The sequence below is a fragment of the Equus asinus genome, chromosome 23 (genome assembly GCF_041296235.1).
Source record: "Equus asinus isolate D_3611 breed Donkey chromosome 23, EquAss-T2T_v2, whole genome shotgun sequence".
NCBI classification, from domain to species: Eukaryota; Metazoa; Chordata; class Mammalia; order Perissodactyla; family Equidae; genus Equus; species Equus asinus.
This window is the reverse complement of record NC_091812.1, coordinates 62,816,069-62,839,954: the sequence shown is the minus strand read 5'-3', so window position 1 is coordinate 62,839,954 and position 23,886 is coordinate 62,816,069. Positions and strand designations below refer to the sequence as shown.

Below are 23,886 nucleotides of genomic sequence, written 5' to 3'. Positions count from 1 at the left end.
CTTCATCTAGGACTCCCAGATGTTAATATTTTTACCGTGTTTACTTTATACTTTTGTTCCTCCTTCTACAAAGAGAAACTACACACACCTTTCCCCCTAAACCTTTTGAGAGTAAATGGCAGAAGTGTGCTGTTTTACCCTGTAATACTTTTGTGTGTATTTTTAAATTTTTTTTTTTTAAGATTTTATTTTTCCTTTTTCTCCCCAAAGCCCCCCAGTACATAGTTGTATATATTTTCAGTTGTGGGTCCTTGTAGCTGTGTCATGTGGGACGTCACCCCAGCATGGCCCGATGAACAGTGCCATGTCTGTGCCCAGGATCTGAACTGGCAAAACCCTGAGCTGCTGAAGTGGAGTGCACAAACTTAACCACTCAGCCACAGGGCCAGCCCCTGTGTGTATCTTTAAAAAAACAAAAACCTTCTTTTATATAATCTCAGTATAGTTATAAAAAATCAGGAAATCAACTCATCTGATCTACAGCTTATATTTGTATTTTCCCAATTGTCCCAATAATGTCCTTTTTAGCTAATTAAGTCCTTGATAATTCGTTGTATTCAAGTGTCAGTTCTCTTCAATCTCCTTTAATGTGGAACTTCCTCTGGTTCATGGCATTGACATATTTGAAGAATATAGGCCAGTTATTTTGTAGATTGTCTCCTGATTTCAGCTTCTCTGATGCTTCCTTATGATCAGAAAAGGATTATGTATTTTTGATAGAAATACCCAGAAGTGATGATGCTCTGTTCTTAAGGCATCATATTCTGATGTACAGGACATAGTTTGTCCTACAGCGTGGTGGTCAGTTTTGTCATTTGGTTGAAGTGGTGTTTCTCTAGGATCACATGCAGAGATAAAACTGTAGTTTTTTGAAATGTAAAATGGGATATGATGTTTACTTTGCAGGATATCTGTAAGGAGTTAGAAGTAGCATAAGGTGTATCCAGGAAGTGGTAACCTTTACTCTTATTGTATGTTCCATATAAGTTATAAAGTGATTATAATATTTGAAATTTTGATGGAAAACGCCTGATTCCTGATCATCTGAGGAAGGACCCAAAATTACAGTATATAGCACAATTGTTAAAACATTTAAGAAGAAAAGACTAGTAGACTATGTTAATAATGTTTATCTTTGGGTGTTGGGCATAAGGATGATTTTTTTTTTTTCCGCACCCCCCCCCACCGCCTCCTCATAAAGATGATTTTAAAAAAATACTCCTTCCTCATAATATGTTCCATAAAATTTTCTGGGTGATCCAACAAAAAACATTTGGCTCTACTAGAAAAGCTATCAACACATTCTTCATTGTGAAAGAAGCTTAGCTCATTGTAAGCCAAGTGAATGGAGGAGCGATCTAGAGAAAGAGAGTTAGTGATGTTGCTTTTCTTGGCGAGACCTTTTTTCAACTTGACAGTTGTATGGTAGATATCACTCGTGTTTATTGTAGGGAGGGTCCACACACCTTGTTCAACTTTGAATTACCAGTTGATCTGGTTTTTCCTCTGATTTCACAAGTTGTACAGACCTCTTGACTCTTCCTAGAGCTCAGCCTGACAACTTTCCTATCATGCTGTACGTTTGGGGCTCTGTGTATCGAATATTTAGAGTAATTTTCTTCTTGACTAGGTTAGTCGGCAAAAGTAAAAAATATTTAAAGTTCTGATTTAAAATGCTTTATATTTCATTAATATGCTGTGCTAGTATTGCAGTACTGTATTTGTTCAACAGCTGTTAAGAGCATCAGCTGTGCTTTCAGAAGTTATGTCTGGATGCTGTGTACCCTTTTAGGAATAAAACAGATGATATCACTGTAGAGAAATGCAAAGAATCTTTGAGTCATAATATTAAGCTGAAAAAGCTAGGTCTGAATAAATTAGTAGTTGGTGTTTACCTTCCATATGGTAATGAATAGTGACTTTACAGTTAGAAGTGTGAGGGTGAAGCAGTATCAAAATGAAAATATGGAGATATGTAGAAGCCCCAGGCTGTCGCCTATTGCAAGGCGCTATTATTAATCACTATTCTGCGTATTATCTTTGGTGGGTGTCAACTAATGTCTTCTTGTTAATGTCAGGCATTTAAATGGAGTCACTGGAAGCCTGCTTTGTTTCTGTACTTTTTGTGCATTTGGGAAGCACAGGCAGTTCTTAAGTTTAGCTATTGCTGCCTTAGGGCTGTTATTTGTGGCTGTTTGCCCTGCCCCATGACTTTGCACTGACCCTACACCTCTCTTCAGAGAGACCTCACACCTGGGGCCCCGGGCTTTGGTGTGTCTTGCACTCTGTGACATTTCTTCTTATGCCTTGTTTCTGTCTGAAGTGCTTTGAACCAGGCTTGTTCTTCTGGTCACACAGTGAGTGAGTGGGTGTTCACAACTGGTGCACAATTCACTTTGGTGGATTTCTTTCCATTTATCTTTTTATTTTAGTGTGTGTTTAACATCTGGTTTTCCCGCTTCTTTTCCTTTGCCCTTTCTTTTTGACCTTCCTCCAGGGCTCCTTTTGTGATTTGCTGAAGTTTTCTCCCAACATTTTATTGTGAAAATGTTCAAATACAAAGAGAAGTTGAAAGAGTTGTGCAGTGAACAGTTACCTTTTTGCTATATTTGCTTTATCATGTCTGACTAACTATCCATCATTCTTTTTTTTCCCCCTGCTTTTTCTCCCCAAATCCCTTCAGTACATAGTTGTATATTTTAGTTGTGGGTCCTTCTAGTTGTGGCATGTGGAGCGCCGCCTCAGCATGGCCTAATGAGCAGTGCCATGTCCGCACCCAGGACCCAAACCGGCGAAACCCTGGGCTGCTGAGTGGAATGCACAAACTCAACCACTTGGCCACAGGGCTGGCCCCCATCATTCTTATCTTATTTTTTTGATGCTTTTCAAAGTAAATTAAAGATATCAACATACTTTATCCCTAACACTTTAGCATTCATATAATTAGAGTTTAATATTTGTTTGTGTGTCTTTTCTTTTTTAAGATGAAATTTACACATAGGCACATTTTAAGTTTATCAGATGTGTATACTTATGTAACCACGTTTCCTATCAAGATACAGAATATCACCCTCATTCCACAAAGTTCTGCTGGTTTCATTTTGTTTTCTTGGTACAGGCATCCTGCCTCCTTTAAGGTTCTTGTGATTTTCTTTATGTACTGCTGACTGCTTCCACCTCATCCCCAGCTCTCATTTCCATGAGTCTTGCCATGAGAGTCTTTTCACTGGGGGCTTTCGCAGATTCCCCATAACTCTAATGTGGACTGTGTTCTCCCAGTTTATCAGTCCTTGCACATGTTGTAATCACTTTCCTCAGTCTTCAAGTATAAAATGACAGGAGAAAACATTGTCGTCCTTTACATCCTTCCTTCTTCTGACAGCCATGCTAGCCTAGACCCTCATTGCTGCATTCTCAGACTGTTAAAATAAAATAGTATGCTCCCTAGCTGGGAGGCAGCATGATTGATGTACTGGACGCTACACACCTCTGGTGGTTAGGAGGCTGGTGCCGTTAACACCCAGCATAAATTGTGAGCAAGTTACTTAGGGGCACAGCATGGAGGTGAACTGTGTCACTACCTCTAAGATCCTTTCTAGCGATAAAGTAGAAGCTCTACTTTATGATTTAGTAGTTTTTATAATGGGAACATTAAAGTCATAGAAATTAGTTCATGAGTATATTCTGCTTTTTTTTGCTTATGCCTAATGACTTTCCTTAGACCCTTCAGTACACTGGCTAGAACAGATACCCTAGTTGTCTTTGAACAGTAGTGATATTATCTGTGGGTTTTCTCTCATTGCCTTTATTACGTTGAGGAAGTTCCCTTCTATTTCTAATTTGTTAAGTCTTTTTATTAGATCTTATCAAATGCTTTTTCTCTGTCTATTGAAATTACCATGTGGTTTTTATCTTTTATTCTCTTGATATGGTGTATTACATTGTTGAGAAGTTAAACAACTTTGCATTCTTGAGATAAACCTCACTTGGTCATGGTGGATAATTCTTTTTGTATGTTGCTGGTTTGCTATGATTTTGTGGAGTATTTTTCATCTGTAGTGATAAGGGATATTTTTCTGTAGTTGTCTTTTCTTGTGATGTCTTTGCTTTTGGTATCAGGGTAATACTGACCTCATAGAATGAATTAGGAAGTATTCCCTTCTCTGTTTTTTGGAAGAGTTTGTGAAGAATTGGTGATTATTGTTAATTCTTTCATTGTTGGGTAGAATTTACCAGTGAAGCCATTTGGGCCTGGGCTTTTCTTTTTGGGAACTTTTTTGATGACTAATTCAATCACTTATTACAGATTTTCTGTTTTTCTTGAGTCACTTTCAGTAGTTTGTGTCGTTTTAGGAATTTGTCATTTTGTCTAGGTAATCTAATTTGGCGGCATTCACTTGTTCAGGGTATTCTTTTATAATTCTTTTTATTCCTCTCAACTTGGTAGTGGTGTTCCTTATTTCATTCCTAATTTTAATTACTTGAGTTTTCTCTTTCTTTTCTTGGTTGTTCTAGCTAATGGTTTGTCAGTTTTGTCAATCCTCCCCCAAACCCCCCCAAGAGCCAAGTTTTGGTTTCGTTGATTTTTCTTATTTTTTATTCTCTGTTTCATTTATTTCTACTGTGGTTTCTTTTTTTTTTTTTTTAAAAGATTGGCACCTGAGCTAACAACTGTTGCCAATCTTCTTTTTTTTTTTTTCCTCTGCTTTTTTCTCCCCAAATCCCCCCACTACATAGTTGTATATTTTAATTGTGGGTCCTTCTAATTGTGGCATGTGGGACATCGCCTCAGCATGGCCTAATGAGCAGTGCCATGTCTGTGCCCAGGATCCAAACCCTGGGTCACCGAAGTGGAGTGCGCGAACTTATCCACTCGGCCAGGGGGCTGGTCCCCCTACTGTGGTTTCTATTATTTCCTTCTTTAAAAAACTATTTTGGAATCACTATTTTGGAATAATTTTAAGATTTGCAAAAAAGTTGGAAAATGATACAGAGAGATCTCTAATATTCATCCAGCTTCCTTCTTAACGTTAACATTTTACATCAACTGTTGGCAGACTTTTTCTATGAAGATCAGATTGCAAATATTTTACGCTCTGTAGGCCACATACAATCTCTCTTGCATGTTCTTTGTTGTAACATTTTAAAAATGTTAAAACCTTTCTTAGCTGGCTCACCATACAAAACCAGATCTCTGGCTGTAATTTACTAACTTCTGTCTTATTGAATCATTTTTCAAGACAAAGATAATAACATTGGCACAATATTATTAACTAAATATAGACTTTATTTGGGTTTCACTAGTTTTTCCACTAAAGTCCCTTTTCTGTTCCAGGATCCAATCCAGTTAGTTGTCATATCTCCTTAGTCTCTTCTGACCTCCAACAGTTTTTCAGACTTTCCTTGTGTTTCATGACTGTCACATATTTGAAGAGTATATTTATCAGTTTTTTTGGGGGGGGAAGATCAGCCCTGAGCTAACATCTGCTGCCAATCTTCTTTTTGCTGAGGAAGTCTGGCCCTGAGCTAACATCCATGCCCATCTTCCTCTCCTTTCTATGTGGGATGCCTGCCACAGCATGGCTTGCCAAGCAGTGCCATGTCTGCACCTGGGATCCTAACCGGCGAACCCTGGGCTGCCGAAGCATAACCTCTGCACTTAACCGCTGCTCCATCGGGCTGGCCCCTATCAGTTTTTAAAATAATTAAATTGGTTACCTATCATCCTCCAAAGGTGAATAATTAATATTTAAAAAAATATCACTATGAATTTGTGGATTTAAACATTGATGATTGATGAGTTTCAGTTATTTCTAGTCATTATCCTTTCTGAAGTTCTAATTATCCTGTCTTTGGCCAGTGAAAATCTCTGCAGTTTGCCTCCTGAGTGCTTTTTGATTTGATCCTAGTAAGAAACTGGTATAGGATATTCCAGACTTATCTTGTACACTTCCTGCTTTGTACCTTGAATTAGCCATTGCTCTACGGAACCCTGGCATCTTTTAGTGGGAAATGGTATTTAAAGACCTCAACTTGGTAATTGATCATATTTATCATTACTGGGTTGGTCATTGTTTACAGGTCTCCCCAGTGGACAGAACTATATTTGAGTATAAAATCAGTGATGTAGGCTCTAAATGGTAGGCTCATATTTCCTGTATTATATTGTCAGCTGTCAATTATGCCATTAAACAGCCAGCATTTTTGTTTATCTACAATAAATTAGTCACTCTGGTGGAGTTCAATAGTTTGTCACCTGCTTTGTTCCATGTGACAGATAATACATATTTTTTCCTGTGATAGTGTTAACACAAGGCCACCTCATTTATATCCTTAAAAGTATGTTTTACTTGATAGAGGTGGCTCTCAAGTGAAAAAATGATAATGTGGCAGCCAATGCCAGCCTGGAGGACAGGGTGGTGCCCCGACTGCTTTAGGGCACAGCCAGCAAGCCATCTGGAAGTTGCAGAGATTCTCCACTCTCCTCCTTTTGAAATAGTTGTACTATATCTGCGTACTCAGTTCATGTACCCATTGTATACTTCTCCCTTTGGCCATCATTTAGTTTTATTTCTACAATGAGTATGTGCTTAATAGTCATCATTAATACTTACGTCAGTGTCTCTAGTTATTTCGGTTGTCTAAAAGCCAATGTGCTGTTGATTCTACAGGAGAGGCTCATGGGAATAATTTTCCCTGCATTGTTTGCTGCTGGTAACAATTGATGCCCTTTATACTTGAGTATAAAGTCAGTTTTGTAGGCTCTAAATGCTAGGCTCATATTTCCTTTACTTGAGTATCTCAAATGTTACTTTATTTTCTTTTTGCACAAGGCACTGCTTTTGACAAGTTTATTGGTAGTCTCATTTCTTTCCCTTATAAGCCTCTTGCCGTTTCTGCCTGTGGCTCAATGGTTTTTTTTCCTTTAGAGCCCAGGTCTTTTACTAGAAAATGTCTCAGTGTGGGTTGTTATGGGTAGATATTCTCAGGTATGATGTGTTTTCTTTCACATATTTAAGCATCATTTTATTTGCTTTCCAGACATTTTTCTTGAATTTTGGTTCTTTTCCTTTTAAAGATTGGCACCTGAGCTAACGTCTGTTGCCACTCTTCTTTGTTTTTTTCTTCTTCTCCCCAAAGCACACTAGTACACAGTTGTATTTTCTAGTTGTAGGTCGTCCTAGTTGTGGCATGTGGGATGAGCATGTCTGTGCCCGGGATCTGAACCGGTGAAACCCTGGGCTGCTGAAGCAGAGTGTGAACTTAACCACTGGACCACGGGGCCAGCCCCTGAATTTTTTTTTTAAATTTTATTGATTGATTGATTGATTGAGGAAGATTAGCCCTGAGCTAAGATCTACTGCCAATCCTCCTCTTTTTCCTGAGGAAGACTGGCCCTGAGCTAACATCCATACCCATCTTCCTCTACTTTATATACGGGATGCCTGCGACAGCACGGCTTGACAAGCGGTGTGTAGGTCCACATCTGGGATCCAAACCAGTGAACCTGGCTACTTCGGTGGAACATGCGAACTTAACCACTGCACCACAGGCCGCCGGCCCCTGAATTTTGGTTTTAAACATTTGTACTCTCCCATTTCTGTCGTTTTCTTCTTCAGAGGTTTGTATTTTCCACAGGTTCAGGTTAGGTTTTTTGCTTCTGTTCAATATGTGACACTTCCTTTTCTCTTATTCCTTCTTATCTTTTCACTTCTTTTCTTTTTCCTTTTTAAAAAGAGTTTTTTTTACTTTATTTATTTTTTCTTTTCTTTTCTTTTTTTTGAGGAAGATTAACCCTAAGCTAACATGTGCCACCAATCCTCCTCTTTTTGCTGAGGAAGACTGGCCCTGAGCTAACATCTATGCCTATCTTCCTCTACTTTATATGTGGGATGCCACCACAGCATGGCTTGACAAGCGGTGCCATGTCTGTACCCGGGATCTGAACCAGTGAACCCTGGCCTGCTGACGTGGAACACACAAACTTAACTGCTGTGCCACCAGACTGGCCCTTCTTTTTTACTTTAAATATTTTCCCCTTTCACCTTATATTTCTCTTGAGGCATTAACTGTTAAAAGTTTATTTTGTGTTCCTTCTCGTTTAGTCTTCAGTTTCATTTTGGAATTAGAAACACTCAGACATACGCTATTCTTCGTGTCTCGTTACAGTTTTCTTCTTGCTCCATATCTCAGTGCATTTTGAACTGGAAGCTAGCAGCCTGGCTGTGTTCTCTGGGCACTTGTCTGGCATGCTGTCATGGGTAATTGTTTTCCTCTTGTAATAACTTCGTATGGGATTTGACCTTTGGTTTCTATTGTTTGTCGTGAGTTTCTTGGGCTGTTAGACGGCCACATGGTGCAGAGCGGATTTTCTAACTTCTGAATGTTTCCTCTTTTCTGTGTAATTGTGTTGGCTTGCTCTCTAAGTTTTCCCGGCTCTCTTCTTTTCCCTGACCATGGACCTTTTTTCCCTTTCCTGTAGATGTGGCTCAGTTTTGATTCTACTCCTAGTAGTTTCTCCTGATGGGAGCTGGTTGATTTCAAGAGTTTGTGATGGTTACCCCAGTCTCTTAAACCCTTTCTGCAGTGCTGGCACGCTGCTTGCTCTTGCAGTCATCAGAACCCTGTAGTGCTAGCTGCTGTTCTCAAATCGGCCCACCTTACTTTCCAGTGAGTACCTCTTGGCTACTTTGGGGTTTTCCTGTTCTTAGACCAGTCAGACACCCCATGGCTTGCCTCTGTTTACTTCATGTGGCACAAATTGATACGTGCAGATATGGTATCTGTTGGTGGTTTTTCTTCACGTATTTGTATTTTGAGGTTTGTGAGGATACTTTGTTGCCTAATTTTGTTATATATCGTTGTCCATGGGATTTTGGTTTTGCTTTAAATTTGCAAGAGTAGTGTAGATAACTCTCATAGACCCTTTACCAGATTTTTAACATGGTGCCACTTTTGCTCTGTCATATTCTTTTTTCTGTATTTTTGTGTCTATATACACACATTTATGGTTCTGAGCCATTTGAAAGTTTATTAAATACATTTTTGCCTTTTACCCTTTAAGTGTGTATTTCCTAAGAACCAGGATGTTCCATTATACAAACACGGTTCCATTATCAAATTTTGTAAATCTAACATTGCTACAATGTTCCCTACAGTTCATGTTCCAATTTTGTCAGTGTGGAATTTTCACTTACTTCAATAGTGTCAACTACCCTAGTAATGTCCTTTTTAGCACGTTTTCCCTTTCAGTATAGAATCATCATATGTGCCATTTGTTTGACATGTCTCTTTAGTCTCCATTAATCTGGAGCAGTTCTCAGCCTTTCTTTGTCTTCCATTATATTGGCAAATTTGAAGAAATGCAGGCCAGTTATTCTATAAAATATTCTTCAGTTTGAGTTTGTCTGATGTTTTCCTCATGATTAGATTCAGGTTATAGATCTCTCATTGGAATACTATGTAACTGACGCTGAGTATTTCTCAGAGTACCACAAGGGAGTCACATGATGTCTATCTGCCCCTCATTGAGGATGTTGCATTTGATCGTTCAGTCCAAGTTTTGCCCGTTTTGCCCGTTTCCTCTAATTTATTTTTACTATGTTTCAACTAGCAGAGAAAAAATAATCTTTGTGGAGACGCTTTGAGATCATGTATAAATATTCTGCTCCTCCTCCTGGAAATTTCCCCCATAGAATTAGCATTCGTTCATGATTCTTGTTGGCACTTATCTTTACTGTGCTGCATGTGAAATGAAGATCTAGCTCCACTGCTTCCCTCTTAGTCTTTTTTTATCATTGCTGTATTAGTATATTTTTAAAAGTTTACCCTTGCTAGTGATCTAAGCAATAAAAATTAAACCAAATCAGACCATTTTTCATTGTTTAAATTCACTTTTTGTTTTAAGTTGGGAAATTTTGAGGAAGCAGGCTCATCTACACTGCTGGTGGAATATAAACCTTTGCAGCCTTTATGCAGAGTATTTTTGAGCAGATGGTGTGAAACTGCTTTTAACATTTTTCTAGACATTTCTTTGGTTCCCTGGTTTCACATCTTTGTATTTATTCTAAGAAAGCTATCATGGATTTGTATACAAATGTACATGTAAGAGTGGATCTTCGTAGTGTTTAGGTAGTAATGAAAAATCTGTAGAGTAAGTAAAATGCAGGACCTATCCAGTGGAATTGTTATGTAGCCAATAAACGCTATGATATCAATACTCACACATTGTGTGTGTGTCTGCCTACAAAGTAGTATGTTTCGTATTCTGTTTTTGACATCACAGAAAAATACGTAAGTGGCAAATAAGTAGTTTTGGTACTAGAAGATTACGTTATGGGTCATTGGAATTTTTTGTGGGGTGTGTGAAAATTTTGTAATTTAAGGAAATTTAATGGGAAGCGATGAGCGTTAGTATGTTTGGATTGGAGCAAGGCTGAATGAATATGAGTAACATAGAATTTTTAGGTTTGAGACTCTGGGAGTTGAAGGTATTGGTATTAGGGAAATGGGGCAAAAATTAATCGTAGGCGTTCAGCACCAGAGGCATCAATGGTTTACTTTCATTCCTGAAAGGTTGCCTTTACCCAAAACCCAAATGTGTCATGTGGAAGCGTCCTGGGTCCTTTGTTTTTCCCTTTCGCTCAGTGAGTTCACGCCTCTGGTCCTTTGGCGCAGTGCTGGGACTTGTCAGTCGGTTATGGGTCACAGGAATGAGTGTCCGATGTGCATGCAGGTGTAGTGAGAGTGTAGGTAGGGCCCTTGTGGATACTGGGGAGGATTAAGGTAAAATTTGCAGCACGTACACACACTGAGTTTCTGTACAGAGATCTTTCTGGTGTATCTGCAGCAGGTAAACTGAGGCCACAGCAGGCCTAGGCTAGGGTGACAGGATTGGCAATTAGATTGGAGGGAACAGGCCAAAGTTGGCTGGAGCTGGTACAATCAGCCACCCACATGGACCGGGAAGCCCTTGGGAAAAGTGTTTTTACAATGCCAAAAATACTAACAGAACTGCCCCACTCTCCTTCCTCAGGCGAGATTCTTTGAAATGAATGTGTGTTAAAAATTGTTTATTATTAGATCCTTTGTAGGTTTTTTTTTCTAGGATCATTCAATAATTTAAGCTGTTTAACTTTTTAAATATTGATGTTGCGAGTTAGTATAGATTTTAGCTAACAAGGGTCACTTTTCCAATAAACTAATTTGGAGTAATTGTAGATTTACCAGAAAGTTGCACAGAGGTCGAACAGATGTTCCTGTATACTCCTCACCTACTTTCCCTGTTGTCGTAGTCATGGTACCTTTGTCAAAGCTAAGAAACCAAATTGATAGATTACTATTAACACTGCAGAAAAGAGTACCTTTTTTTATGCCTAATTTTTTGTTGCCAAAAATATCACAAAAGGAAACCTCAAAAATTCAGTAATTTGTTTTTTTTAAAAGGATTTTGAGTGAAAAAAGCAACTGGAAAGGAGTTTTCTGCAGAGGTGACTAGTGCTTGAAAGTTTCTTTTTTACAAATTTTGTTAAAACTGTTGTTTTTATTGTGGTTAAAAACAATTTTATTTAGATACATACATACAGCCTTTTCTCTTAAACTGACGTCTGTGCCAGTCTTCCTGTACTTTATGTGGGATGCTGCCACAGTGTGGCTTTGCAAGCGGTGGTAGGTCTGTGCCTGGGATGCGAACCTGCGAACCCCTGGCTACCAAAGTGGAGCACGTGAACTTAACCACTATGCCACTGGGCCGGCTCCTAGAATACCTTTTTAGGGTTGACAGCAGACCTTTTTTGCTTTTTGACAGCAAGGATGGTTCTAAGCTTATGTTGTGGCAGTTTCCACCCCTTCCTGTTCTTCCACTATCTTTTTTGTTTTGAGGAAGATTAGCCCTGAGCAAACATCTGCCACCAATCCTCCTCTTTTTGCTGAGGAAGACTGGCCCTGAACTAACATCCGTGCCCATCTTCTACTTTATATGTGGGACGCCTGCCGCAGCACGGCTTGCCAAGTGGTGCCATGTCTGTACCCGGGATCCCAACCAGTGAACCCTGGGCCGCCGAAGTGGAACGTGCAAACCTAACTGCTGAGCCACCAGGCCGGCCCCTCTTGCACTTTTTCTTGTACTTTTTACTCCATCTCCCCGAGGGAAGGAAAATTCAAATGAGTCACATGGCCAAGGAAGATGAACAATAACTTTAGGTCACTTGGCCAAAGGATGGGACCTTGTTGAGGTCTTTAAGAATATAGTTAATCATGGGGCGAGCCCCGTGGCCAAGTGGTTAAGTTTGCACATTCTGCTGCGGTGGCCCAGGGTTTTGCTGGTTGCGATCCTAGGCATGCACATGGCACCGCTCATCAGGCCACACTGGGGCAGCGTCCCCACATGCCACAACTAGAAGGACCCACAACTAAAAATATACAACTGTGTCCTGGGGGGATTTGGGGAGGAAGCAGCAGAAAAAAAAAAGATAGGCAACAGTTGTTAGCTCAGGTGCCAATCTTAAAAAAAAAAAGGATGTAGTTAACCAATATGTCTATTACCATAGTGCTGTTTTACTTCAGAGTGTTTATCTGTTTGCACCAGATTTTGGCATCTAACTTATATTTTTGATGCTCAAATCTTTAACAGTCGTGTGTGCTTTCCAGGCAACAGCTGAACAGATGCGTCTCGCTCAAGTGATCTTCGATAAAAATGATTCAGAGTTTGAAGCTAAAGTGAAACAGGTATGTTCTGGCAAAGGATACTGTCCTTTTTTGTAATCTATTCTTATTTGCCTAGAAAGACAATTTCATTAGAGATTTTAATTTTAAAGTATGCTTCTTGCTTTTTCTCAACTAATTGGTTTTAGCTTGTGATTAAATGCCTGTATTGGTGACTAGAATGAAGGAATTGAATATGTTCATCCTCGTGGCAGTAGAATCTTTCTGAGTTACTAGTGTTACATGTGAACCATGAGCTAGACATTTGTGAAAACACATTGACGTTGTCTATACCTGTGTATAGAAAGTATACTTAGTGTTTGGCAAGTTCTCAGAAAATTTTGTTTAATGTTAAGGAAGAGCTGAATTGCCTTTTCATACGTGGTGGTGATGCCAAACATATTGGAAAACTAGGAAAATTAAATCGTACAATGATGTCTTCATTTAGGATTTTAATGAGAGGCCTTTTTGATAACTTAATATTAATTTCAAATCCTTCTTTCCTCATAAGACTTCTTTTCTCTTCAAGATTCTAGAAACCAAGCTATAACCCTTAACCTTGGTCCAGCTTTTGGTAGAGGTCTGCCAGTACGTGTTCCTTGGAGCGAATGTCCCACAGTGAACTCTCTAGCCCTTTACTATGTAAACTCTTTGTTCTTACTTATAGTGGCTGTCATCAGGCTAATGGTAATATTTTTGGAAGGCCATGAAAAGGATTTATTAAAATTATAGAACTCATTCTCTGGAATGAGGTTTATGTACAGCGTGAGACATACTTTTACATGTTATACTACCTTTTATCTAAACAACGTAGCAGATACACAAGAAAGAACACTGGTCGTGGAGTTCAGAGTTTAAAATTTTTACTTTAGTTCTTTCTCTTACTAATCCAGTCACCAGGGGAATTTTGATGCTTACTGTGCATCTTAACAATTGCATTTGACAAGTATTGGGTTGGTATAGATCATTGATAAAAACCTGACATTATTAGTAGATATCCAAAGACCAAAGCACTGGAAAGCTGAAGAGAGTGTAGACCGTTGGCTGCGTAACACAGGGAAGAAGCAGAGACAGAACGGTGAGGAGCAACGGGCTGTCTTCATGAGATCAGGAGACCCGGTTCCAAACGGGCTTTGCTGTTAACTTGTTTTTTGACCACAGACAAATCAATTCAAGTATTGGGGTCAAACCATGTTGCAGTGCAGCTAGTACATACTAAAGTAGTTACATGTAGTTAAAACACAGCGGATACGTAAATCATACATTTATTCACTGATCATTGAGAAACTTGTATTGTGCCTAATCTGTGATTGTTTCTTGTGATGCAAATGTTAAGTAGCTTATTTTTCCTTGTTAAAGAGAATGCACTGAGGAGATTTCTTTGATTACTTCAAACATAGCACCCTATTGAAGCTGCTCGAGAAAAGGTCTAGGAGTGTGTTTGTGATAGCTGCAGAATTCCACTCATGAGCCCTGAGGTGTTAAAACGTATTACGTATGTGGAGTGTTCTAATCCAAGCAGTGGTAGCCCAGGTAGGGAACGTTGTCCTGTGCAAAACAGTTGGATGGGATGTTCTGTTAATGGCAGCCACATACACTTGGTCTTTGGGAAACATATAGTCCCATTTAATAATATGTGAGTAGTTCAGAATTTTGGGACTCCCAGGCCACTGAACTAAGTTTGAGCAGTCTGATAGCCAATCTTGAGTATTCTGAGAATGTTGGTATATACATGTGTGTGTTGCTGATTAATAGTCTGATACTTGGTCAGCTTGGAGAAGGGTTGATTTGTAGTTTGACTCTGCCGGGATTGGTGAAAAGACATGGGGTGGCTACAAAAAACAGATAAACCTGTTTGTTCTTGAATTGTAAGCTCAGCATCTGGAAGAGGCCATCTTCATGTGGGAGGATTGCATAATTTCTGTCTTATATAGAAGAACCTCAAAATTAATATCGAGTGCCATTTCTGGGTCCCCCTAACGATTTTCTTATAATTTCAACAGCTTATGGAAGTGACAGGAAAAAATCAGGATGAATGCATAGTGGCCCTTCATGACTGTAATGGAGATGTGAACAAAGCTATTAATATATTGCTGGAAGGGAATTCAGACACGGTAAGTATTATTAATAGATTTGCAGTGCTAAGATTTGTCTCCAATTCCATACTGCATTTTCAGCTTCACCTTATTTGGGGTAGCGTGGTGGGTGGTGGTGGAGGGGATTTTGGCTGCAATTCCATATTTGTTTTAAGACCAGAAAGAACACGAACCTGAAATTATTGTTTTTGTTATATATGGTTTTTTCATGAAGTCATAGAATCTGAAGACTCAAAAGAGAACTTGGTCATCTGCTCCAGCCTTACATAGTTTCCAAAATTCTGTGGACATGTCGACATTTTTACCACCTGAAATACTTCTCTTGGCTCCGCTGCTTTTTATTCTATTCATCTTTTATTTTATTTTATTTTTTTAAAGATTTTACTTTTCCTTTTTCTCCCCAAAGCCCCCCTGTACATAGTTGTATATTTTTTAGTTGTTGGTCCTTCTGATTGTGGCATGTGGGACACTGCCTCAGCATGGCTTGATGAGCAGTGCCATGTCCGCGCCCAGGATCCAAACTGGCAAAACCCTGGGCCACCAAAGTGGAGTGTGTGAACTTAACCACTCTACCAAGGGGCTGGCCCCAAACCTCAAATTTTATTTGTGTACTGTTAAAAGTTTTTACATGGTTTCTTTGGATAACTGAATAGGGAAAGTTGTATTCCTGAGATTTTAGGGCATCATTTTGTGTAATTTTGTAGTCTTTGAGCTAATTGGTGTATTAACAGGTTGAAGGCTTACTACTGAGGTAGATGGGGGTGGCAGAGAGTGGGAACTTGGGGAAATGGCATTTACTTTATTCTTAGATCAACATAGGAAAAGCCTCTTTGGTGGGACAGCATATAGTGTATGTCATTCAGCTAGTTGCTGTAATCTTTTGTGTTCTATATAGCAACAGGAGCTTAGCAAGTGGTTTGCTGTCTTTATCATCAGAAAGTAGAACTCTATGGAAAAGAATTAAAATGGTAGGGAGCAAGCATAGGTAATTAGGTTTGAAAGATACATGCACACACCCTTGGTAATTGTACACACTTTGAATGACAACTCTTATCTTTGATAGACTTCATGGGAGACTGTAGGAGGGAAGAAGAAGAATTTCGGAAAAGAAAGTTCAGAAAACAAAGAAAATAGAGAGAAGAGAAGTGAGAGAGAAGTGAATCGTGGACGTGGAAACAACAACCGGAAAGGAAGAGTTGGCAATCGTGGGAGAGAATGTAAGCACAGACCTTTATCCTCAACTTCGTATTATGAAAATTGTCATGCATACTGAAAAGCTGAAAGAGTGGTCCAACGAATGCCCGTAAATTCAGTTTCTCAATGCAGCATTTGTTATTATAGTTAACACTTAGTACTGAGCTACAACTACGCAGTTCCTTAGCATCCTAACTGATGCAGTTTCATATCAGCACCGACCTGGGCTGTTGTGCGTCTTAAGACTGCCTGCTGTTATGAATCAAGTGCATGTCTAATTTTTAAGGGAGGTTTTTCATTTATTAACAGACGAAGCTGTTTATTCTTCCCCACTTACAGTGACTTACTGTACAGACGAGGGTTGGATCGAGAGGAAGGGTTGTTGAATAGAGAAGACTTGTGCAGTACTTTCCCTTTGACCCAGATTTTGGCATCATTCACCCAAAACAACACTCACTACCTGCTGTGCAGACATACCAAAGTAGATAAATTGTAAATGAATAAAATGGAAATATTTAACGTATCACCTTAGAGACTTCCGCTGGTTTATTTATTTATTCCACAGATATTTCTTGAGTACCTACCATGTAGCATGTACTCTTAGAGGCATACAGCAATGGATACAATAGGTAGAAATCTTTGCCCTCCTAAAACTTAGCTTTTAATGGAGATAGAGTGAGATGTAACAATAAAAAAGAGAGTGTATTTCATATTAATATTATAATATTTTAATGGTGTTATGTAGAAATTATGCTATTGGGAAGAACAAAGGCAGAAAGATAGGGATTATAGGGTGAGGTTTGGCAAATTTAAATGGAGTGGCCAAGGAAGGCTTCACTGACGATTTGTGGGAGGAAAGCCCTGCAAGAGGTGAGGGGAGCAAGCTATGCCACTAATGCTCAGAAAATTTATGTATTATATAATTAATACCAATATAGGGATGAGGAGAAGAAAAGACTGTGTTGGCATCTTGTGGACAGCATCCTGGAAATACCTGTCTTGCACACTAATTTTTCCAGCAACTTCATATTTCCTTGGTATTGCTGTTCTGCTATTCTATACCTTTCCAGGCTTTGAGCCTAAGCAATGAGCACATTTTGGGGTGCCTTACATAGTTGCATAACAAGGGGGGTTTTCTGAAGCAAACTTACTTTAAGGGAGGGCAAATCTAAATAGAAGAAAGAAGTGGCATATCATTGTGATTTCTTCTCAGAATTTTCACCTATGAATTAAGCAAGATGTGCTGTCGTTCAGTTTTTGGGCCACTCTTACTTATTTTTTTTTCCCCCTGTTTTTCGAACCCTGTGGTTAAATTTTAGACTTTAAAAAAAACCTTTTTGTCCTCGTCTCTAGTAGCTGTCTGGTATGATTATGTACAAGGGGTGCTCTTTTCTTTCTTAGTTAGAGGCGAAGAGAATGGAATCGATTGCAATCAAGGGGACAAGCCTTCAGACCGTGGCAAGCGAGCCCGTGGTAGAGGTAAGAGGGTAGGAGGAGGGAGTTGCCTGTGACCAGAAGGAGAGGTGGGCTGTTGCTATTCTGACCTTTGGCTAAGGTGTGGCATGGTGCTCTGAAAGAAGGGTCATCTTCTGAAATCTTCTGATTTGTTTACTGCTGCTTATGCATGCGGTGTTTGTGTTATGTAATTTTGAGGAAACCTATTGGTTGTTTTCATATGAGCTGGGAAGGTCCTTTAAACGAATAATTTAGACTTGAAGCTCTGACCAAAATGTCATTATTAAATTCTCCTGTGTTGGACTGTAACAGCTGTGTTTTACCCAGGTGATACTGGTTTTAAAATTCAAATTATTTACCTATTGATTCCCCTCTGCCCTGTTTTCTGTTAGTAATCATTTCTTAACATTTATTAATTTGAGATATCATTAAACCACTTCAGGAATGTGGTTTCGCATTCTTAGAGTGGTGACCGAATTTTCTCAGAGTTATAAAATCAAGATACATGATGTAATGATGTGCAGGCCTTGTTTTGGTTCAGTGGAGAAGCTGCCTGAGTTGATGGACGTTTTGTTTGATCTGTTCTTCAATGCACTTGTGGCTGTTCTCCAAATGAGCATTTCATTTGATCAGAAATACTAGTAAGTGTAGAGATAACGTAGGTAGTACATGTACGACTAACTCCCTTGGCTGTTCATTCACCCAACTATCATTTACTAAACTTCTATATGGACCAAACGTAAATGATTTCCAGAGATCAGAAGAGGGCAACATTGTGTACTAATTTGCCAGGCACAGTCAAAGATTGGAATTATCTAACAAATTTTAATTATAATTCCCTTTTCTAGACTTTTTTTTATTATGATCAATTTCAAGCATAGACAAAAGTGGAGAGAACAAAGGGGAACCCCACGTCCCCTCACTCAACACCACTTAAGGATTTTAGCCATGTTTGCTTTCTTATGTCTATTTCCTTCCTTCCTTTCTTCTCTGCAGAAATATTTTAAAGTAGATTTTTTTGGTCGCTTCACCCCTAATTACTTTGGTAAGCACCTTTGAAAAATGTAGACACTTTCACATGTAGCCATAATGCTATTTTCACACCTAAAAGTATCACAGTAAACTTTTATTATCTAATACTCAGTTCATACATAGATTTCCCTGATTATTTAAAAAATGTCTTGTTGTAGTTGATTTCTTTGAATCAAGATCCAGACAAGATTTATACAGTACATATTTTGATTCTCTTTAATCTACAGTAGATATTCTCCACCTTGTTTTGTACCTCCTTTTTCTCCTTACCATCGATTTATTGTCAGAACCATGTCGTTTGTCCTATAGGATGCCACATTTCACATTCTGCATTTGTCTCTTTGTTCCTTGTGGTGCCATTTAGCTTATTGCTCTAGCCTCGTATTTACTGTAAATGTAAGTTAGCCTAAAAGATGAGCTTCAGGCTCAGTTTTTTAGGTAAGCATGGGTAGTGTTGTGTGTTCTATATTGCATCGCTTTAGAAGGAACTTTTATAAAGTCTTCCTTTTTATTTTTTAGTGACGTCTAGTAAGTGTAGAAATCAATGAGTTGTTCATTTTTGGTGAGTTTATTTATCAGTGGATTTTAGGTTGACTGCAATTCTTAACATAATCCTTACCTTGGTTTTTATAGTTCAGTTTTTAAAAGACTTCTCTCAGAATTCAAGAAGAGGACCGCAACATATGTCAATCCGCGTTGTGATTCTCTTTGTGGCGAGAGCAGTCTGCTTGGGGAGCGCTGGACTCTGCTTTGTCTCCAATGTCGAGGGCTGTAGCTAGTTCTGCCAGTACTTTTTTGGTGAAATGAGTTTCGTGATGTTTACCTGAGTCTTTAGAATTACCTGTTTATGGAGTGTTTTTCTTTCTGTGAGGTGGACGAAAATGGAACAAATAATAATAGCTAACACGTAATGTGCTTTATTGTGTAGTAGGCATTTTGCTCATAATTTACGTGTGTTTTCCTTTAATTCCCCAGTAAAACTTTCTGAAGATTGTTGTGTTGCTGTTATTCTCGTTTTACAGGTGAGAGAACTGAGTCTTGAGAGAGGCAGAGTACTCGCTCAGGGTCAGAGTTGGAACTAGTGCCGTCTTGTTCTGGAATCTGGTTCTTCAGGGAGACGGAGGGAGGGTCAGAGTGGGCAGTAGACTGGCTATCTGCCTTGTTGCCTCCCTCTTTCCTCAAGGATTACAGACTTCTTTTGAACATTAGAGGTGGGGGTAAATAGGTTTTCTTTATGAAAAGATGAAGCACTTAACTAGTGGGAAGCCCTGAAGCCAAGTCCTCTTGAGACAGTGGAATAGCTTATGAGGGACTCTGGATTGAAAGGAGCTGAACTGAGTAAAATCTTAGTGATGACACTGGCTTGCATTAAAATCCCTAATTCATACATGTCTACTTTTAGGAAAGAATGTAAAGTGTGGGTATTGGACTCAGATTGACTTTTTGTACACACAGTTAGACTTAAAAAAAAAATCAGTTTACCCTCCCCTACATAAACAAATTTTAGTGAGGTATAGTTTTTATATTGTAACAGCTATATTTAAATATATTTAAACAGGCTATTGGAGGGTAGTGATCTGTGTCTGGAGATTTCTTTGAATGGCTTAGTATCCCAAATCCAGCACAGGGCAAGAAGGAGGAAAACATTTATTCACTACCCAGTGTGCACAAAAACAATTACGTTGCTTAGTGAGTATTAATCCAGTTTGATTGTAAGTGAGCAGTGATGCAGGACAGATGGTTTATGTCACTTTCATAATTAAAGGATAAATGTCCTTTGTTTTATGTAACATGTACCTTCCCAGAAGTTTGGTTGTCGGTCATTTAGTGTCTTAATTTACTCTCTTGTGGTTTGTTGAGTTAGTCTTAAAACAGTTGATGGTTCTATCCCTTTCCAGTTACTTTTGGCTCGTTAGGTAGTATGTGTACTTTAAGGTCTCCATTCTAGTCATTCTTCACTTTTTTTTTCCTTTTTCTCCCCAAATCCCCCCAGTACATAGTTGTATATTTTAGTTGTGGGTCCTTCTAGTTGTGGCACGTTGGACACCACCTCAGCGTGGCCTGACGAGCGGTGCCATGTCCGCACCAGGATCTGAACTGGCGAAACCCTGGGCCACAGGAGTGGAGCGTGTGAACTTGACCACTCGGCCACGGGGCCAGCCCCTAATTTTGACCATATTTGTGGGCTCCTCTTGCTGACTTCACATTGGCTCTGTCTCAGAACACTAATCTACGTTTGTGATTAAATTTGCTAAAATTTCAAGATGCTGTAAATTTCAGTGTCACTTTTTTCTTCCTTAATTTTGCCTTATCTCTGTACTATTGGCTTAAAAAATACTGTGAAACAGCATGGATTTAATACTTTTTGGATAATTTATGTTAAGAATTCGGTGATCTCAGTATTACATAAAATCATACATATCATAATGAGGGAGTGTGTTTTCTAGCATGAAAACTGTGACCTGTAGTAAATGAAGTCAAGTTAAATGCCTTTATATGCCTAGTTTTTCTATACTTTTCCCTGAATGTTTGCCCTAAGAATGTTTAGAGGAGCAAGAATCAGTATGATACTTGTAACAAATAATTTTCCTGTAATTCATTTACAGTTTGTGGAAAGGGATGTTGTGAGTTGTGTGTTTTTGTGAGAAAAGCAGCCTCTTTAGGGAGGAGAGGAGCAGTGGTGTTAGGCTGCCCTCGTGTCCTGCTCTTTGCTTTTTGGAAACAGCCTGGTAGTTGATGTGAAAACCTTTGAAACTTTATAAATGTTGACCATTCAGTGGTACTTGGCCATCAGTATTGTGACTTTTGTACAAAATGTGGAATTTAGCTGATATTTATTAAGTATCTACTGCATGACTGGACGTGCCCCTGAATGATACTGACTTAATCCTGAGTTTAGATTGAAGACCATGTTAAAAATCCATGAGATTTGGAGTATTCTGGGTAAAGTTCTTTGTTATATGCCGTGTAATAAGTAGTGAAAAAACTAAGCATAATTCTGTGTTCCAGGACTTAAAACTGCTTACTACTGTGTATATTTAGGAACAAGTTTTTATAGAGAAAATCCCAAATTTAGCACTGTCACAGTAAAAATAGAAAGGTGGTAAGAAAGATTGATGGCATCTATACTCCTGTTTTTTTAGGCCTTAGACCTCAAAGTGCCCCCTTTGGGAGAGAAAGAACACGAACGGTAAGCAAGAGAATAGAGTGACTTTATTGGCCACTAAATTTTGCTGTGCCCCTTGGGTCAGAGCACTCAACTGTATCAGACCAATATCGTTTGCCTAATTACTGCTCACCACCTGTTTTGGTTAGAAGATCAGTGCTGTGGAATTCCTTTGTGTTAAGGTTTTAGGACTACATAAGATCTGGGAGAGGTTTTTCTTTCCCAGGGTTTTTGGTCCTTGAGGTGCTTCTCCTGGCTTTAATGGGCTTCCTAGAGAAATGGTCAGATCTTCATGAGTGAATTCCCCTCCTAAACTATTTACCCTTCAGTTTGGCCCTTTGAGTGTAAGGATCTAGTCACAGTACTTGGATTGGTTGCTTAGGGACATATTTAAAAATTAAAGACTGATTAAAGATTGACCCTTGTTACTAGTTGAACAGATTTCTTGTTATAAAAAACACACCTTAGAGGCCAGCCCTGTGGCCGAGTGGTTACGTTCATGTCCCTCGCTTCTGTGGCCCAGGGTTTTGCTAGTTCACATCCTGGGCACGGACCTAGCACCAGTCATCAGGCCACGCTGAGGCAGCGTCCCACATGCCACAACTAGAAGGACCACCCTAAAAGATACAACTATATACTTGGGGGCTTTGGGGAGAAGAAGAAAAAATGAAAATAAAAAAATAAAATCTTAAAAAAACAACCACAATAAAACTCCACACACATCTTAGGGGACAGCCAGTGAGTTGGAGAACTTGGGTAGAGGTGGGAGTTAGGTTGGCTTGTGTTATTACCTTGATGTAGAGTGGATGTGTTTACTTTGGTTTTATTTAGGCAAATAAAACTGAAATAAATAAAACTGAGGCCAAGTAAAAAAGACCATTAAAGTTTTCTTAATCATAATTGTCACAGAGGAATTCACCAAGGGATTGCTCTTTTACTTTTTCATGTTTTTTCTGAACTGCATGGTGATTGTTCATATAATTTTCCTGTTGGTAAATTTAACAATGAAGAAGAACAGAATGCAAACAATAAAAAATATGGTTCGGGGGCCAGCCCGGTTGTGTAGTTGTTAAGTTAGCATGCTCCACTTTGGCAGCCTGGGGTTCACGGGTTCGGGGGCACAGACCTACACAGTGCTCATCAAGCCATGCTGTGGCAGCATCCCACACACAAAATAGAGGAAAACTGGCACGGGAAAACGATCCCTTAGCTCAGGGCCAATCTTCCCTCACCAAAAAAAAAAAAAACAAAATCCAGTAAGCTAATATGACACCAGTGAAATAATTTTTAAAAAATACGGTCCATTTGAATGGTGTAGGTGAAAAAATAAGGACTTAATTTTCCTAGTCAAAATCTCTTAGAATATCTTGATACAAAACCAGCTAGTGAGACCGAACTGTTGCCTCTTGTTCTTGGTGGGTTGTGTTACACAAGAGTGAGGAGGAGCCAGATTTACACTGAACCCTTTGGAAAATCATTCCTGTAGGGTGTATCTTTCATAAGATTTTTGAGTATTGGAATTGAAATTGAGGATTTGGCCAAGGATTTGAATTAAGGTCGAATGACTAGAACGTCAGGTGCGTATGTCTCCCAGCAGGGCCTTCGGGGCTTTGTAGTGAAAGAGGGGCTGCTGGCTTTTGGCAGCTCTACTGAGCTTTTCTAGGACGTTCCTGAAGCTTAGCTCCAGGGTTGTAAAGATCTGCAAGGAGTGGGCCTGTGTTGATATCAGCCCCTTGAGTGATGATCACAGGGGAAGGAGCAACTAAAGTGTTCTTTCAACCATTATTCTGAAAAGCTGAGAGCAATTCACTGTTTCAGGGTGGATAGTGTATAGGTGGTATTTTTTTATTTTTATTAAGATTATGATAGTTAACAACCTTGTGAGATTACAGTTGTACATCATTATTAGTCATGTTGTAGGTACACCACTTCACCCCTAGTGCCCTCCCCCCACCCCCCTTTCCCCTGGTAACCGCCGATCAGTTCTCTTTGTCCATATGTTAACTATAGGTGGTATTTTTTGTAGACTACGTCAGTGTATTTAAAGATTTTATTTTTTTCCTTTTTCTCCCCAAAGCCCCCCAGTACATAGTTGTATATTCTTTGTTGTGGGTCCTTCCAGTTGCGGCATGTGGGACGCTCCCTCAGCGTGGTTTGATGAGCAGTGCCATGTCCACACCCAGGATTTGAACCAACGAAACGCTGGGCCACCTGCAGTGGAGCGCGCGAACTTAACCACTC

The 23,886-nt window shown here is 39.3% G+C and overlaps 1 protein-coding gene across 5 annotated transcripts in view; it reads left to right on the top strand.

The window, feature by feature from the left end:
* UBAP2 (ubiquitin associated protein 2) overlaps window positions 1-23,886 on the top strand; it is a 118,832-nt gene that overhangs the window by 45,694 nt on the left and 49,252 nt on the right. For all 5 annotated transcript variants that reach the window (XM_044756816.2, XM_014838477.3, XM_070495901.1 and 2 more), the window contains 4 exons: window positions 12,649-12,726; window positions 14,706-14,816; window positions 15,862-16,015; window positions 17,394-17,471. In XM_044756816.2, the coding sequence (XP_044612751.1) occupies window positions 12,649-12,726; window positions 14,706-14,816; window positions 15,862-16,015; window positions 17,394-17,471 (421 nt within the window). The remainder of the gene's footprint in view (window positions 1-12,648; window positions 12,727-14,705; window positions 14,817-15,861; window positions 16,016-17,393; window positions 17,472-23,886) is intronic.